At 40.5% G+C, this 18547-nt stretch overlaps 1 protein-coding gene across 3 annotated transcripts in view; it reads left to right on the top strand.

Annotated features, from left to right (window-relative positions):
- MYO1B (myosin IB) overlaps nucleotides 1–18547 on the top strand; it is a 184936-nt gene that overhangs the window by 105542 nt on the left and 60847 nt on the right. For all 3 annotated transcript variants that reach the window (XM_059928387.1, XM_059928389.1, XM_059928390.1), the window contains exons 6-7: nucleotides 3379–3425; nucleotides 8544–8607. In XM_059928387.1, the coding sequence (XP_059784370.1) occupies nucleotides 3379–3425; nucleotides 8544–8607 (111 nt within the window). The remainder of the gene's footprint in view (nucleotides 1–3378; nucleotides 3426–8543; nucleotides 8608–18547) is intronic.

Raw genomic sequence — 18547 nt, forward strand, 5'->3', positions numbered from 1 at the left:
AAACAACAGAAATCTATTTTCTCACACTTCTGGAGGCTCAGAAGTCTAAGATCACCTGCTGGCAAGGTAGGTTTTCTTCTGAAGCCTTGGCTTGTAGGCAGCTGCCATCTTGCTCTGTGCTCACATGACCTCTTCTTTGTGTGTGTATATGGGAGGGGGAGGGGGGATGATGGGCAGGTGGGCGCTGGCTCCTGGCCTCATCTAATTACCTCGCAGAGGCCCCATCTCCAAATACCATTACACTGGGGGGTTAGAGCTTCAAAATATGAATTGGGGGGTGGGGTCGGGTAGGGACACAAACATTTAGTTCATAATACCATCAGAAAACAAAGCCAGAGATAAGTCCCCTTCTGCCATGGAGGTTGGCATAAACCATCAGTATAAACCATCCTTATGTTGGAAACAGTAACTCAAAGCCTCTTCCTATTGCTGGAAAGCCCTTTGCCTTGCTTTATATTGTAAGCATGCCAGTGTTGTCATTTAACACAGTTGTTGGGGTAGGGTAGGTTTCTCAACCTTGGTGCTGTTGACATTTTGGATTGGATAAGTCTTTGCTGTGGGGTGCTGTCCTGTGAAGTGTAGGATGTTTAACCCTTGCCTCTAGTTGTTACCACTGAAAATGTCTCCAGACAATGCCAGATGTCCCCTGTGGGGATCAAGACCACCTTGATCAGAATCTCTGGTCTAGAAGAGTAGTTTGGTTCAGCCCTTTGTTCGAAGTCATGGAAGGTCAAGATTTAACATGGATTAAAGCAGAACTGCTCTGTGGGGGGAGATCCCCCCCAGCCCCAGTATGGAGGAACAGAACCTGCCCATTGTCTTTGTTACTCAGGCCTAGTCCCTCCTTCCACTTTATTACAAGGAGGCACCACATGCATCTTTATCCTCCAGATAGTGAAATAAAACTCATGAGAATACTTTGCTTGTGAGAAGCAAAGGCCAGAACACCTGTTACATTGTTATTGATCTTTCTTCCCCTTCAGGACCTTAACAAAAAAAGAAGCTATTGTAGAGAGTGTTTTATCTTTATCTTATTATTCCAGTCTTTTACTTTTTGCTTACTGTCTTTTGCTTTTAGTTAGGATGCTATACATGTGTTATATTTCTATAGATGCGTATTTTAAGAATGCTGTGATCTAAAGGAGAAACACTGTGGAATGCTATAGCTTGCATCTGTGATTAGAATCTGGCCCTTTATTCAGTGGTATTTGAAACTAGGCCCCAGTGCAGGAACTGGAAGAAATGTGTACTGTGGGCATGTATTATCTTTTGTGGGAATGCTTTACTTTTTAACTGGAGCTGCTACTGTAAATGAACATTTAGAACAATGAACTTAAAAAAAACAATCGAGGAATGTGTCTCAAGTGTTCTATAATGGAACACTTGTTTTTGATTCTGTGGCTCACAGTAAAAGACTTTAGTGTTTAGAGCTGTGTTTAGTAATGTGCAACTCAGATTTGTTTGATGAAAAGATGGTTTATGGCTTGCAAATGGCACCCTGAATAAAGTTTTTTTGAAGCAATTCCTTCACTTGCCCTTGACCTTCAAGCCACAATAAACTCTCCTTTATGTGTCAGCATCTCGTGCTGGACTTTGGGGCTGTGCAAATTAGTTAATTTGGCATCCCTGCGTGTTGACACCCACCACAAAGATCTAGCCTATGAAAACATGAAAAATGTCGTGGTCTTCATGTTGACTAGGTCAACACTCACCATTATCAAGGTTGCATTTATTAAAATGCTTTAGCTGGTGGTGGACGTAGGATAAGGATGTGAACCTCTTCAGCATCCTTTTTGGAGTGTTTCCCATGTGCAGGTTTCCTTACTTAATATAACATCTCAGCTTATTTTCTATTGAAGAGAGAATTTGGTGTCAGGGACCTACAAAACCATACCCATTCCAAGTGGAATCTCTGAATCAAAGAATTTGCCCTGTGTTGACTTTAAATTTTGTCTTAACTAGCAGGAGCCAACTATTTTTTTTTTTTTTACAATCAAAAACATAAAAATACTAGCTAACGTGAAATATAACACAACAGGTTTGGCTACTGAATATCCACAGTGAGCTTTACACATCTTGATCAGGTGATTGCTTTCAAAACTTGGACCAGCTTTTAGCCATTGTTAATCATGTGAGCTCTTGTTACGCTAATCTTCATTTAATGAAGTTGTGGAGGCTTCCAGGGATTTGATGCCCGACCTCTTAATTTAAAGATTCATTTCTGTTTGCTGCATCATCGTGCATCACTCTGCAGTCCTTGCTGGCTGCCGTGTGGCCCACGGATCCCAGTAACAGCCTCGGGGTGGGGTGGGAGGGTATTGGTAGAGAAGCAGAATTTCATGCCCATCCCTCGACTCACTGAACCAAAGTGTGCACTTGAACAAGATCCTCAGGTGATTGGTTTACACGTTAAAGTTTGAGGTGCACTGCTGGGCTTCAGAGCATCAAACAGGGATCCCCTCTTCTTATACGACTTACATTTATTCCACTTAAATCCTCTACTACCAAGGCCCAGATTAATTTGCTCCTATTTTGTGCGCAAGCTTGATGAAGCAGTCATTTTAGCTCATGACACTGAAATACCTTTGTCAGACAGGAGCATTCTGTGCCTGGGGCAGTGTCATCCCTGTGGTTCTTAAGTGCTCTCATTTGAAAGGGTGTCCTGTGGGAGATTCTAGCTCCTCGAAGCAGCTAAGATTGGGACAAACTTGGATATTTGCATTGTGGGCTGATTTTTTTTTTTTTTTTTTTTTTTTCTGGAAAGTTTCACTTAGGTCTGATGGACATAAACTAATGAAACTATATGGTATTTTTAGCCTATTGGAAATGATGTTAGTTTCCAAGTCTCTTACTCTTTCTGTATTTCAGTTATATATTTAATCACGTTTAAATACCTTTTATTTCGAAGTTCATTAAACAATTTAAAGTTTCTCATGCCTTTTTCCACCTGAAAACCTCATCAGTTGAGTTTCATAGAACCTTTGTTAATGTTAAGTAGTCATCTCTAAAATAACCTTATTCATTGTTAATAATGGGAGAAGAGCACAGAAGCCCTGCTTGCTCGCCATTCAGCTGACTACTATCAAAACAGTTAAAATGTGTTGAATTAGAGAGGATTAAGTTTACAGTAGTACTTGAAAAAAATTCTGTGTATCGTAGGAATGACTCTTTCTGTGAACTTATAAAAAGACATGGAAGCTTTAGCAGCTTATTAAGACTCATGTTAAGTAGTTTCTATGGAAATTTTCTGGACAGAAATGTCATTGCTACAAGTTGCATTTCTAGGATTTATGGATGTCAAATATTACATTTGTTTTATTTTTTGGCTTGAAATTATTTTTCTGTCACTTGACCACACATCTGTTTCTTTCCTACCAGCATTTGGAAATGCCAAGACTGTAAGAAATGACAACTCCTCTAGATTTGTAAGTATTTGTATAAGCATAAGTGTTAACACTAATATTTAGCTCATGTGTGTTTAAGCAACCAGTAGATGTTTAATATTTCTTAATACACACATTTAAAAAATAAGAGACACCATATTGAGACATAGGCTAAAAGTTCTATAAGGACTATTTTTCTGCTTTCTGGAATTTTCCTTTTTAATTCTTCTTGGAGTGACAAGCTATCTTTTTTTTCATGTTCACTTGTCATCTATCATAAAATTCCATGAGCAATTTAAATGAGGCTGTTTAGAGTAACTCTTTACTAATGTGAGTTTTGATATTTAGAAATCATAATTAAGACTCAGAAATTCCATAGAAAGAAGGGTAAACTAGGTGTCAAGTTTCTATACTCTACAGCTCTTGTCCGTTCTTCAGTGGGGCCAGAAAGGATGGAGGTGTATTCTAAAACTTTATAGAGGTAAAATCAATAAGTTTGGCAGCTAATGGGGGGTGCGGGGAGGACTGAATAGTAAAAACTGAAGCTAATTGATGTTTTGAGTCTGGCTGAGTTGGAAAACGCTAATTCCCATAGTAGAAACCTTTCCAGCCTCATCTCCCACCTCTGCAGTGTGCACTCTGGCACATCAGCCCCTGGGTCTCCCCAGCTGTGCTGCCTTCTTTCCTGCCTCTGGTCTTTACTGGGACACACACTGCCTGGAGGCAGCTGGGGGAAATATGTTGAGTGTGATGGTGGCATTTTGAAATCGATGGCTTTTTTTCTATAGTTGAGCCAGTTTTATAAATTTCGTAATAAAAGATCATTTACTTTATAAGCTGTCTTCTCATATACATTACTTGGGACCATTATTGATGATCGTCTGTGCCTCGCTGCCAGAGACCCTTCCTGCATCCCCACACCTCCACTGCCCAGCTTCTTTTAGCCCCCTTTTTGCTTTTTTCTCATTGGCGTTATCCTGTGCTTAAGGCATGCAAAGGACCTCAGGTGGAGATAGTTTTGATAGATTGGAAAGTGGAAGGCTAAGGTTCCTAATTCCAAGGCAGTGAATTTTTTCCATTGGATTAGCCCCTTAAGTTGTTAAAACTGATGTGAGCCATGCCTTTTCCTGTTGCGGTAACATGACTAATCTCATTACATAAATAGAATTAGACGCAAAGTGTGGGCAGATAGAAGTAATTCCAATAGATCAAGCTTCTTTATAGGATAGAGATTTTATTTTTGCTATTGGCAAATCTCATATACACACACTTTAAAAAAAAATACTTGCAAATATATTTAGTCTGTAGGCCGTAAAAATACAGAAAACCGTATTGCTTAAAGAGTCACTAGTACTTAGAGACTCGGAAAATCTAGCGAAAGGCTTGGCAGGTGATTTGGCTTGTTAAGTAACTTCAGAGAAATCCTATCATAACCCAGGTATTAGGATATGAGATTAATACTTGATTATAAGCTAAATCATTTCATGCCCAGTTTTTAGTAATTTCTCTGCTTTGTGGGTGTGACTTTGACCAGTAGTATACTCAAGCCTATGTTATAATATTATAGTAGGACTCTACTATATTTAAAATTACTACTGCATGTATAACAGAGGTTTATGACTCCAGGGAAATTACGTTTCCTTCAACTGTGTTTGACGGGTTAACTCCAAATAAATTTTTTGATCTCTTTGCTGAGAAATCTGGGAGACCCTGCACCTCATTGTAGCTGACAGTGTGGACCACTGTTCCCATGGAGGTGCCTCACAGTGACCCTCACCCCAGCACTTTAACTTGGCATATTGAGCTTCTTTGCTTTGGGGAAAAAAGAAAAAACAGTTTAAGTCTTCGAAAATCACTGTTCTCGACTAAGGACTTTGGAGGGGGATTTTGTTGAGCGTCTGCGGTGTGCCAGGAGCTGAATGGGGCACTGGTGAGTGTGGGAGAGAGCGCTCTAGGGTCCGGGAAATCTCATTACCACTCCTCATTCAGTAAGAATAGAAACACACACAATTCATTCATTTGTTTGAAACCTCCGGGTTTTCTTTTAAACACAGTTAAACTTAGGTCTCCCTGCATATCCTCTTGCAGCCTGCAGTCTTTTCCCCACCAGTAGCCAGAGTGATCTTTACAAGCTGCTGTCCCCTGCCGGCTGACAGCCTCTGCGGTCCCCTCGCACCTAGAATATAGCCCGGGCTCCCCCAAGCCTCCGCACGCAAGGTGGGCCGGCCCAGCCTTGCCCGGCTCCCTGGGCCTCAGCCACACAGGCCTTTGTGACTGGCAGGTGTGCCGAGTGCTTCCTGGACTTGGGCCTTTGCTGTTGCCAGTCCTTCTACACCATGCACTGTGTCCCCAGATCTCTGTATGGCCGGCGTCTTGTATCATTTAGGTCTTATCTCAGATGTCACTTCCATGATGCCGTCTGTAGACTCTGTGACTTCATCCTATTTTCATTTTTTTAGGCATTCAGCAGTCTCTGGAGTTACTCTGCTCCCTTCCCCCGTTTACATCATCGTTGGCCCTGCAGAGTAGGAGTCGAGGAAGCGAGCCCCTCGGCCTCTTGTTCACTGATGTGGCCCCAGGAGCTAGAGCAGGGCCGGTGCCATAGTGGACACTCAGAAAACATTGATTTATTGATGAATGAATACCTGGTTTTAGGAAGCTTATAAACTAGTCAGGAAAAAGTGGACATGGCTGAAAATAATTATAACACAACACATAAACTAGTAAGTTCCCCATGAAAAGTATAGATGAAGTGTTATGGAAGCTCAGCATAGAGAAGCTGGAGGAGTCCGGGGCAGGGGACAGTCCTGAGTGGGTCCACAAGATTTAAAGAAGCCAAAATGGGGTAGCAAGCAGGAGGAGCTGGCAGTACAGCATGAGGAACTGAGGAGAGAAACCAGTGTGGACCTTCATTTGCCAGAGTTAATGGCCAGACCAGGGAGTCTGTGAATGGAGCCGTGGGCCAGAGGGCTGGGAAGGTGGGTCCGGGCCCCAGCTGGAGGGCCTGGAGTAGCAGGGTCAGGGTCTCAGACTTTATTTTGTAGGTGGTGGGAAGCCGCTGGTTATTTGTGAGTAGTCTAGTGACAGGGTCAGAACCAAGCCTTTGGGGAGTCATCAGTGTGGGCATCAGCTGAGTTCTCTGTGTTGTGCAGGAGTTTAGCCCTGGTCAGCTTCCTTTTCCTTTCTCCACGGTGTTTGCTCTACTCTCTTCAAACCTTCTATCCTTTACTCTCGGCTGATGGTGTTATGCCTGCTTCACAGAAATCATCCTCTTCCAAGCTCTCAAACCAAATTAGCCCCGCTCCTTGGCACCTGCCCTGTCTCCCTATCAGTCAGTATACACGCTCCTTTCTCACACTTATCTCTGCACCTGTACTCTAGATCTGTCGCCTGCTTTGCCCAGGGACCACCTGCCATCAAAATCATCCCCTCTCATACGGTCATCCTCTGACTCTCTTGTGAAGTTACTCTTTCTCCTTCCTTCATGTCTGCTTTGCCTCCAGTGTCCCCTCGCATCCTAGAGAGTGTCGTGATCCACTCAGTTGCCTGGGCCACATTCCTGGACTTTTAAATTCTTGAACACCCTCGTTTCTTACCTTCTCCATCCAACCATGACCAGTCATCGTGACTCTCTGGGTAGCTCTCAGCTCTGTTTACTTTCCTCTTTTGCTACTCTGGCGTAAAGCCACCAGTGTTTCTCCCCTGATTGCTGCCACCTCTGTCAGCTACATCTGATAGATCCTTTCCAGTCCCTTCCACACTAGCCAGAGTGATCTTGTAAAGAGGCAAGTCTGATCATGGTGTCCTTGTTGAGGAACGTTTAATGACACAACTTTGCTGTCAGGAGAAAATGTCGGTGTCATGATGTGCTCTGACTTCCCTCACCATCCTCACGGATGCCAGTGCTTATGCCTGCTCCTTCCTGATCCCTTGCCTCCTTGCCTGCCTGACTTCTCCTGCTACTTCGCCTTTAAGCTAGGGCAGATCTCCTCCTCCCCCTCTGTCCCCTGTTCTTTGTGCACAGCGCCATGATCCCACTGTAGGATGCATTCCTGTACATGGTTATGTCCTATTTATGTCTCAGTTCCCCCCCCCCCAGACTGTAAATTCCTTGAGGGCAGGAGTGATGCCTTGCTTTCCCTTGTGCCTACGTTAGTGTCCAGGAAATGCTTGATAAACATTTGCTTAATGAGCAAGTGAAGACTTAAAAAGGCCAGATGACCCATGACAATGAAGAAGGAGAAGGCAGGGGAGCATGCACGAGCTAATAAAAAATCACAAATTACATTGTTGATTGTGTGCCATGTGATCATGTTTCTCCTCCCTTACCATTATTTTGAAAATAGAATTAAAGTAATTCTCTGGGAGAATTATTTACAAACCATCGATCTGACTAAGGTAGAACATGAAACAAAACCAAAGACTACTTATTAGATCAATACACCCTTTTCCAAACAAAAAACAGCTCTCAGGGTTATTCTGATACACTTGTTACTCTGTAACCAGACAATCCAGACCCATTCTCTAAAAATCACAGTGTGAGACTCCATGTGTGTTTCTGTGTGTTTAAGATACCATCTAAAAGGTGTAATATGAACATGCGTTATATATTTCTGTATAATCTAGATTAAAAGCCAAAGAAAGTAATAATGATCAGCCTTTGATTCTGAGTTGGTCACACCACATAATCAGGCATTTGATTTGAGTAGATATAAAAACAGAACTTGAAGTCTTCCATTTTATCCACTGTCCAGTATGTTTGGAATGTCTAGCCATGGCTTAAAACATACTTTGCCTATAAAAATGAAATAATTTATATTGCCAGCTAGTGTATATTCAAGGAATACTAATTTTCCCGGTTTTTATTCTTGAATTGAGTACACACGCCCTTGAGAAGTTTGAAACGTATCCAAAAGTCTTATGATGGCTGAGAAGATCTATTCTTAAATTAGCAACGAGATATGCTCACTTTGAGCTAATGGGATATTTAGTATGAATTATTTTTGGAGGCACATTGTTTTGCATCATGGTTACATAAACTGTGTCCTTCTTAATTACATTTAAACAAATACATAAAGGGCTTATTATGCTATGCTTTAAGATACACTGACTGAATATTTTGAGGTGAACTTGAAAACTCACAAAGTCTTTCTTTGGCAGGGCAAATATATGGATATTGAATTCGATTTTAAAGGCGATCCACTGGGAGGAGTGATAAGTAACTGTGAGTATTTTAAAGAAGTTCAGAATAGTAAAACATATTTATAACAGAATATTTTAGATACTTGGGTCTTTAGGAGATAGGTTTAAGAATACATTTCCTTTTCTTATACTTAAATTTTTAACCTATGCATTTCAGATTGTTTTATAATATTTAATTTCTAAATCTTTTTAAAAGATCACTTAAAGTCTTTGCCTTTGAAAAACTTTTTAGACGTCTGCTAAAGAAATAAATATTAGCCCAACTGTATTTTATATCCTATATAGGTCTTCAAGCCAATCCAGTAATAAAAAAGATTCTCCGATCGTTATTTTCTTTAACAAAATTACTCTATGGTTGAAAACAAAATATAAATAATAATTGATTTTAATTTAATGACTTTTGGGGTAACAGTTATCCGATAAAATGAGAAAAACCTGTACTTCAAATTTTACTGTGAGAATTTTGTCTTCAGTGTGTTTAAATAATTGAAATGTGGTACACCTGTTAAGTAGAGACAGATTTATTAACTTTCTTTAGTCATGATTTGTGATTGTAGAAGTGAAATGTTCTCTGGCAAAGGAGAAAAAATGAACAAAATCAGGTGAGGTCTACTTAACAGCCCCAGGTCCAGAGTTTTCTCAAGTGGGCACAGTGGTCAGTATCTGTTGTAGATAAGGCCCCTTCATCCATGCTTTGGAGCTTCAGTACGTGTGGCACCGCCCTGATGTCTCTGCTCCTGTTGATTCTGTAGCTGATTCGTTTGGCAAGGATACAATGACCACTCAGGGTTAGTGCACCTCCAGGGGAAGCTGCAGCCTGGTTATATCTTCTTGTTTTTTTGAGGGCCACCCTGCTTCCCCTGGCCGTTTCACCACCCTAAGATGCTGTTTGGATTGTTGGAATGAAAAAACTCTAAGTTTGTACTAGATTAAAAAATAACAATTGGCTCAGGTATCCAAAGCACTGCTTTTTGCTATAGCAGTGGCATTCTTTCTCCAAATGAAATTTTATTCCAAATATGAAACAGATGAAATGAGGCCTGATCTGGTTAAAGAGGAGATGAGTAGCCAGAACCCCTAGACCCCCAGGTGGCCCCTGTGATCTTCCAGAGAAACTCTGGAACCAGAGGGATGCCATTTGAAAGTGAGTGTTTTTAGAATTTGGGCAAACCATGCAGCTGAATTTTTAAAAAAATTTTTAAAATCATAGTTTGTAAAGTAAACTTCTAGGGCTAGAGTTTCTTTATCTTGGAAACTATAGGATTGAACTGGATGAATTCCATGGTTCTTCCCATTTCTACCATTTGTAGTTTTTAAATAGTTTAATTTAATTTATTTATTTTTTTGGCTCCGTTGGGTCTTTGTTGCTGCGTGCGGGCTTTCTCTAGTTGTGGCGAGCGGGGGCTACTCCTCGTTGCGGTGCACGGGCTTCTCATTGTGGTGGCTTCTCCTGTTGCAGAGCATGGGCTCTTGGGCGTGCAGGCTCAGTGGTTGTGGCTCGCAGGCTGTAAAGTGCAGGCTCAGTAGTTGTGGCGCACGGGCTTAGTTGCTCTGTGGCATGTGGGATCTTCCCGGACCAGGGCTCGAACCCGTGTCCCCTGCATTGGCAGGCAGATTCTTAACCATTGCACCACTAGGGAAGTCCTAAAGTAGTTTAATTTATTATTTTAGTTTGTGTGCCATGCATTGTTGGGATTATACGTATTTGTAAAAATGTATTATTATTGGAAAAACGTCTTGAAGAGGAAGTTTTAATCTGAGATGAAATTGGCTAGGATGGTACTACTTATGTTAAATGGTTTTAACTGTCAAATAAGGAAACAGAAATACTCATGCAAATCATATATAATACCACCAAAAGCAAGTGATTATAACCCTGCCAAGTTTGTTACGCAAGCTTCCTTCACAGTATGTGGCAGCTGATGAGAGCTGTATAGGAAAAGGTATGCCTCAGTTTTAAGACCACCATTTTAAGGAAAGATTAGCTTTTATTCTGAAAGATATTTATAACACTTTTATAACACTTGCATTTTACAAGACATTAAATTTAGTTATTAATTGAGTAATACACTTTTTAAAATGAGGCTACATTAACTTTTTATTATAGAACATTCTAGAATGATTGAGCCAACATTACTCTTGAGGACTCTAGGAAAATATTTAAGGATGCCTTTATTCTAAGTATTAGAAAATAACTAGGGTTTTACATTTTGAAGTTTCAAGTTTCAAACAGAAATGTCTTCCTGTCTCTTAATTCTTGCAGTATCCATGGAGAATAAATAGTAAACACCCAGTTCATTTCCAGTGAAGATTAAAAACCATCATGAATGAATTTCATATGGTGTTTGTTACCATTTGTTCCCACAATGAAATTATATTGAAATTTGTGGTAGTGGGAACACCCTGGTATTTTAGAGTATCCTTTGCTTTGGAAAGGAAAGGGATACATTAGTGGTGAGAGCAGGAAATTTCACCCCGTATAGAGAGAGGACTGACTCATAGGTGGCCACGGGGAGCTGCTGCCTGCTGGCTTAAGGGGGTATAAAGCAATGGGTAAACCCACTCTTGTTCTCTGCAAGCTGCCAAAAGTTAGCTTCTTGTACCCAGAAAAGGAGACAAGATTTGCCATTTTGTAAGTCGTCTATTTTGCTTCCTTTTCCAGCAGCCGCCTAGTAAAAGCATAGGTCGTTGTTGGCTGTAATTATTACCTTGAAAAAGTCACAGGATCATTTGAGCCAGTTGTGTACCCAGGAAGTGGGGAAAAAACGCCCAATAACTTACTCTCTCTTCCTCTTTTTCTAAGAGAGGTATGCTGTAAAACCTAAGTCTTGAACTCATTTGAAAGCTACGTATCTCTGAGGGTTAGTATCATTAGGAGAGAGGTGTTACAAAAATAGAAAATGGCAAACATTTACCTAAGTAGAGAAGATAAAATATGGAAGCACATCCAGATGTTTGGCTGATGTGAAGTACTATTTCTCCTACTTTGTTAATGCTTGTGAGTCTCATAAAGTTTATACATTTACATTTGAGGATTTTGGATCTAGTGTTATGAACTTGAAATGTTTGGAAACCTGTTGCTTTTATTAATAGTCACAGATACTTTCTTATAGTTGTGGCATTAAATGGCAATTTAGACTGGAGAAAATGTGGAACAAGTCTCAAGGGATTTTATCTCCTAAAAGAAGAATAGCATAGAGATATACTAAGAAGAAGCCTTAAGATTTCAAATGTGCATATACCTGCGTAAACTGTCAGGATGGGAGACACGGCTGTCCTGTTCACGGTAGTGTATCAAGAGCCTAGGGTGATACCTGACACACAGCAGGTGCTCAGTAAATGCTGGAGATGAGGATGGAATTGGTTAAATATAGGCAGGCTCTACATTTTCCTGCTTTATTATTTGGGACATATCCGTGAGCCTACGTACGCAGTTGTCAGTGATTTATCATGTGGTTGCCAATGTCTAAACAAAAAGACAACAAGTTACTTAATTCTCTGTGCCTCCATTTCTTTCTCTTTGAAATGAGGATAATAGTACTGATCTCATAGGGTTGTGATGAGTTGTAAATAATTTGTTAACATCTAAAGCACTTGTACCAGTGCCTGGTACGTAGTAAGCACTCAATAAATGTTTGCTTCTTTTCATTATTGTATATTTATTTGTTGATTGTCTCTAGCTCCTAGCCAAATATATACCCTATAATGACAGAGACTCAGTTTGTATGGTTCATTGCTAAATGACAGCAACTAAAATAGTGTCTATAAAAAAATAAAAATAAAAAAAATAAAAAAAAATAGTGTCTAACATCTAATATATATTTGTTGAATTAACTAATTAATAATCACATAAGTACCTAATGTACAATAAGCACAATTTGACATAGAGAAATTTATTGAGAAATAAAGCTTCTTCTTTATTGGGTACGTTTATCTGAATATTCTATGTTAATCATTTAAAAATACTTTTTCTAAATCCCACAAAGGCAAACAAAGTTATTGGTAATCAAGCATCATCTGTTACTGATGTCTCTCTTCAGCTTGAAAGAAGTAACCCAATCCTGTGGTTATGAAGGAAAGCAAACGTTGACATTGGTGTGTGGCCCAGCTATTATTACTGCCCAATAAACCACCCCAGACTTAGTGGAGTAAAACAACGGCCCTGTTATACCCTCTTGGATTCTGTGGGTCAAGAATTCAGATGGAGCTCAGCAGGGTTGGCTTGTCTCCATGACATATGGGACCTCAGCTGGGAAGACTCCAGTGATTGGGGGTAACTTGCATGAATGGGGGGGTTGGAGTCCTCTGGAGGCTTTGTCACTCATGTGTCAGGCCCCTGGGCTGGGATGATTCAAGGGGTGAGCTCAGCTAGACTGTTAACTAGAGCCATCTATGTGTGGCCTCGTGTGATTTGGGCTTCTCACAGCAAGGCGGCTAGATTCTGAGAGGGAGTGTTCCAAGAGGAAACATCCTGACAGCAAGTGTTCCAAGAGAACCAGGAAGAAGCCTGAGTAGCCTGGGAAATCGTACAGCATCACTGTGACTCTGTTAAGTCCATGTGGGCGCAAACTTGCTCAGTTTCAGTGCTGGGGAATGTAGATTCCACCTCTCAGTGGGAAGAGTGGGAAAAGAATTCGTGACCATTTTATTTTAAATAACCTAAAGCTGATAGATTGTTTTCAGAAATGACCACAGTAGTTTCTTAGCTTGTGTCCACATGCTTCGGTAGTCCCCTCTCTCAATGACTTAATGCTTGGCCATGAGATTTGTTTCGGTCAATGGAACAATTTGCAAACATGGCACAATGAGAGACTCGAAAGTTGGTTCTCTACTGGGGCTTATCCTCTCTTGCTTCTCTGGGGAACTCATTACCACCATGTGCGTGAACCTGGGCTAGTCTGCTGGGTGATGAGAGGCGCATGGAATGAACCAGCAGACGTGTGAGTGAGGGCATCTTAGATCAGCCAGCTGCCAGCCAACCTGCCAGCAGAGATCAGCCAAGCTGGCTTAGATCAGAGGAACTACAAATCTGACTCTCAGACTCATGAGCTAATAAATGGTACTGGTCTAAGCTGGTAAGTTTTGGGGGCATTTGTTATGCAGCAGAAAATAACTTGAGACAGAGGTCTAATAGGTAATATCCTTCCCCCACCCAGTTTGGAAACACGTGAGGAATAGGCACAGGAAATAAGCTGGAGAGGAAGCAGCTTTGTTACTGTAGAGGCAAGGTTGAAGAAAGCGGCTTTTGGTTTATCAGCCAAGAGGGCGTGCTAGTAGTCCTTTGGCAGGTAGGCAGGCATTGACAGCACCGAGCAACCCCTGGCCTCTCCTTGTGCGCGTTGCCCCATCTGTCGTGCAGCCTGGGAGTGGGGCTGAATTTGTGCACAGTGTGGGGAAGGAGGGGGCTGAGCTGTACACGCATGCCCATTTCTTCTTCCAAACTTCGCTGCTCAGAAGAGTCTTTCCTCCTGCTGAGGAGAGGAGTGAGTAAGGGGCTGAGAAACTGGGGGGTTCATCTCATGAAATCCTCCCACATGGAATCATAAAGCAGGAAGAAATGCCTGCCTTACTCACAGGGAAGGTGGAGGGTAGAACAAATTGCTCTGAATTCTTTTTCTTTTACATTTCTTTTGAATTTACGATGCAATTAATTTATGTGCTGACTATCTCAGGGCATGTTGTTTAATCCTTATGTATGGCACATTCCTGCCATTTTGTAGCATATGGAATATAAGTTTACCCTTTTAAATTGTTTGAGATTTATAGCTTTGTTTTTCCTTTTATATCATACCTTTGGTTTAATTGATGATGAGTGGGTGAACGGGAGCAAAACTATCTGTTATAACACTTCCTAAAGGAAACTCTGATCTGCTTTGTTTTCTGGGACTATGTATATGTATGATATATATATATATGGAATTGGGGACTTACCTGTACATGAGTCAGTTCTCAACAGCTAGTGACTATTCATCAGTAAACAGTAGCTGTCTTCTTTAGGGTCAAAATTCATCAAAAACTGAGATAATTTACCTAGTTTGTAATACAAGGCTGGGCTTTTTTAGCACTTTGACATTTAATACCCCTAAAGAAGACAGAAATAATCAACCATCGGTTGTGAAGTATCTGTAGCAAGAAAACTGAAATTTCAAAGAGTAATTCTGTTACTCTGTAATGGATGGCTTTATATAAAAATAGATGCTTTCCTTTGTCTCAATTTTATTTTGGTGTTCTTTCTTATACAAAAATATGTTTACCATGAAAAAAGACTACATGTTTATCATGAAACAAGACTATATACCAATACTATAGAAGAAATCAGGGGTTCAAATATGTCTAAATTAACTTCAGATTAAGAAATGAATCAGGGTTTATTAGAATAGTATGTATAATAATAAGATATTATGGACTAGATATTTCATTAATTTTATTTCAGGGTTGGGTATCAAATTGTAGATTCAGATACATACACACATCAGTTACTTTCCAATTATTAGATAAACTTTAAATTTGTATTAGAAAAAAGTCTGTTGTGAAAATGCATAAGTGTTATATGTATGCAGCTGGATCCTGATTTAAAAAATGGCATTTAATTAGGTAGATAATAAGGCAAATTTTCTTAGTGTTTTAAAGCCCAAGTTGATTTTTCATGTGCAGACACTGGGAACCCTCTCACAACTTTTCATGTAACATGTCCAGCTATCGCTGGTGCTGATTTATAACTTCAGGACTCTGACTTTTGATTTGAAACTTTAAGGTGCTTTCTTAGAAATGAAAATGCTGCATGGAGGTGGAGGTAGGGGAAACACTGTCCCGTCACGGCACGCCAGGTGTTTGAGGTCTCTCAAAGCCTGTAACCTGCAGATAGACAAAGGTCTGCGTGAGACCCGGGCTGAGAGAGAGCCCTGGGGTGAACACCCGCCTCTGCTTTCTGTAATACATGTGCACAGTGAATGATTTGTAAGAAGACGTTTGCCCCATCGTTTTTTACTTTAAAGCTTGTCTTTAGTGAAACTTCCTAATTCTCAATCTTGAGGGTTATGTTGTGTATTTCCAGAAAAAGTATAGAGTTGATTTTAGAATATATAACCCAATCTAAGAGCAAACATTAGTTCATAATCCAAGTTTTCCACTGAAATTACCATCATTATGCCCAGTAACTCACTGGTTATTTGACATTTTTTCTTCTTCAAGACAGCGGAGTCCAAAGGGAGATAAATTGTTGTTACTTAGATTGCAGGCCCTTCACTATTGCTAACTGTATCATTTCACTTTATTAAAGGTACACAAATCTGTTGGAAGAGCCTTCAGTGCCACTCAAACACTTTTTTCATATGTGTATCTTTGAGCAGTTGGAGAGGAGCAGGGTCGGTCGTGTCTGCATCTTGGGCTTTCATTGTCATTCTGGCCTTACTGGCAAAACTGAGACAAAGCAAGTTCTTCCATAAGCCTTAATCAATAACTTGGACCATTTCTTCTTTTTCAGGAAGGGAGATTATACATAGAGTAAAGAAACTTTAATCATGTTATCTAATCCTTCACCTGTTATGTTCCAAAGTAATGTGATTTTTTTCCCCTTCCAAACCACTACTTGTTCTTTTATTCCTTGGCTTATTAAAAGACTTCCATCTCCAGCAGGTGCAAACATGGACATTTTACTTCTTTCATATCTTATGCCATAGGGAGGTTGTCCCAGTGCCCAGGAACATGTATATGCTGTAGACTAGCTGGTAATTAGTCAAAACTAAGAAAATCCCTCAGTGATGGTCTGATTCTGTTAATAGTCAGGTGGCAGTGTCATGGTGGAGTTGGTGGGAAAGTTCTGATTGCAGAGTTTCTCTGTCCCTACCCATTGCTTTTCCCCTTTAGAATGGCTTAATAGGTTTATCTGTTCCCTTAAAACTTAAATTTATATGAAATTTGATATGAACTTAAATTTATATCTTGAGGGTTCAGGAATGTAGCTGCGTTGGAATATATGGAGGCTATTATACTCTCTTCTCTATGAAATATCTGGCATATCCTATACTCCTTTTTATTAAGTCTTGTTAGTAGAGGCGCAGTCAGTGGTAGCAGAAGCATCTAAAGCAGAAGAGAAGGCTGTGCCAGTGTTTTGCTTTGCCTTAATTCAGGGGCACATTAAAATGTTCAGGTGGCAAGTCCTTATAGTGAATTGAATTTATGTTCTGTACCTTGAGTAATTATTTGATATGACTTCATGCTGTTAGATTATGTTGGGTTTAAAAAAAAAAAAAAAAGACTAGGGAATGGTTTTAAGCACTAGTAAATTATTTGGGAGCAAACATCTTCCCTGATTACTGTTCTGCCTAGAAGCTTGTAACTTACAAGAAAAGTCATAAAGAAATAGGAGGCTCTGGGGTAATCGACAAAGCATTTTAGGTGGTAAAACCCTCAACTGCTTTGTAATAAAAGGTTCCTCATTTTGTGATTGAGTTGCTTAGATGAAGTCATATATTTTATGTAAAGAACAGCCTCAAGCTTTTCAAGTGTTTGTGGATTTTGCATTCTTTTCACTGGAAAATTATAAAGAGCATAAGCACGATACTTTCGTCTCCTAAAGCTTTGCATTCTGGCTCTGTTGCTTAGTAACAATGTGACATGAGCCTTGTTTTCTCATCTACAAAATGGGGATTATAAAACCAACCTCAGAGGAGGTGCTCAGGGTTGAATCTGATAACAAATGAAAAGTACTGAATGCAGAGTGGAAGGTCAGTGAAAGTTCCCTTGCACTTTTCCTTTTAAACGCACATTGTATTATGTTTCAGATTTGACTATGATAGTGATCACTGATACTATCAGCACGGGTGGTGCAAGGAGTACATTGGCCAACATTCCTTTCTACCCTGCGCAGGCGAATATTATTCTTTAACCTGGTGGCTGTGAATATTATCCTTTAACTTGGTGACTGTTATCTGCTGAAGCTTATAGCCATTGCTCTTTCTAAACTCTCCATTGTGTGCGAGCATTTGTTCAAAAAGTGCCAAACATAAGGCTGGCCAGGTTGCTGTTGCACAGTGTGGCCCTGTCAGGTGCTCTGAAGGTGTGATTTCATGTCTTGAAATCCCGCAGTTTGCTTGGGGAGTGTGACTGGGTGAGTGCCACAGAACAGTTGTTTGTCATCGTCATTAAGGTGCCCCTGTGAGGTGAGGCTGGTGAGGCAGGGCGGGATTCTTGGTGCTATGGGGGGAGCCTGGGGTTTGCGGGCTTTGACAGGTGAAAGACACATGGTCATTCTCTTTTCTCACTCCCATCTCCTGCTCTCTCTTAAAGGTGTTGCCAGCCCACCTTGGACAGAGCTGCTGCTCTTGGTCTGGGTGGTGGGTGCAATCAAGAGCATGTATGTGTGACAATTGTAGGTCAAGAGGAAGAAGGTCTTCAGGTTTGCAGTCAGTGCCGGGCTTATTCCCAGGTAGTGCTGGCACATAGTGGGTGAGCAGTGAGTTGACTGAAGGAATTTGTGCATGAACGGATAAAGTAAACTGGAGCATTTGTTTATATTTTTCATGTAGTCGAGTTACTTTCTTCTAGGCTCGAGGAATTTCCTGTAAGGAATAGCTTCTCAATGAAGACTCTGCCCATGCACTGGGAGGTCTTTCTTCTAAAACTGTGCTGGTACTCTTAGGACCCCAAAGGAGCTTGGTCCATGATAAGTGCAATCATACTGCACTTTTATCCTTACCTGTTTATTCTGTCTCCTGCCCTGGATGTCAGTATTTATAAGTTGATTGAAACGTTCAATCCTTAGAGATGATGACTATTACACAATCCTTTTCTATTTTTGGCTAAATATGAAGTCTTCATTATTCTCCATCTATGATTTGAGGGCCTTGGCAGTCGTCCAGGTCAAGTTAGAGCTGGAGATGAAAATGAAAACTCTGCAGCATCCCGTTCCTAATAATTTTTGTGTTTATATATTTTTGTTCTCTTTCTGTCAAGTTTATTTT

This window comes from Balaenoptera ricei, chromosome 7, assembly GCF_028023285.1.
Source record: "Balaenoptera ricei isolate mBalRic1 chromosome 7, mBalRic1.hap2, whole genome shotgun sequence".
NCBI classification, from domain to species: domain Eukaryota; kingdom Metazoa; phylum Chordata; class Mammalia; order Artiodactyla; family Balaenopteridae; genus Balaenoptera; species Balaenoptera ricei.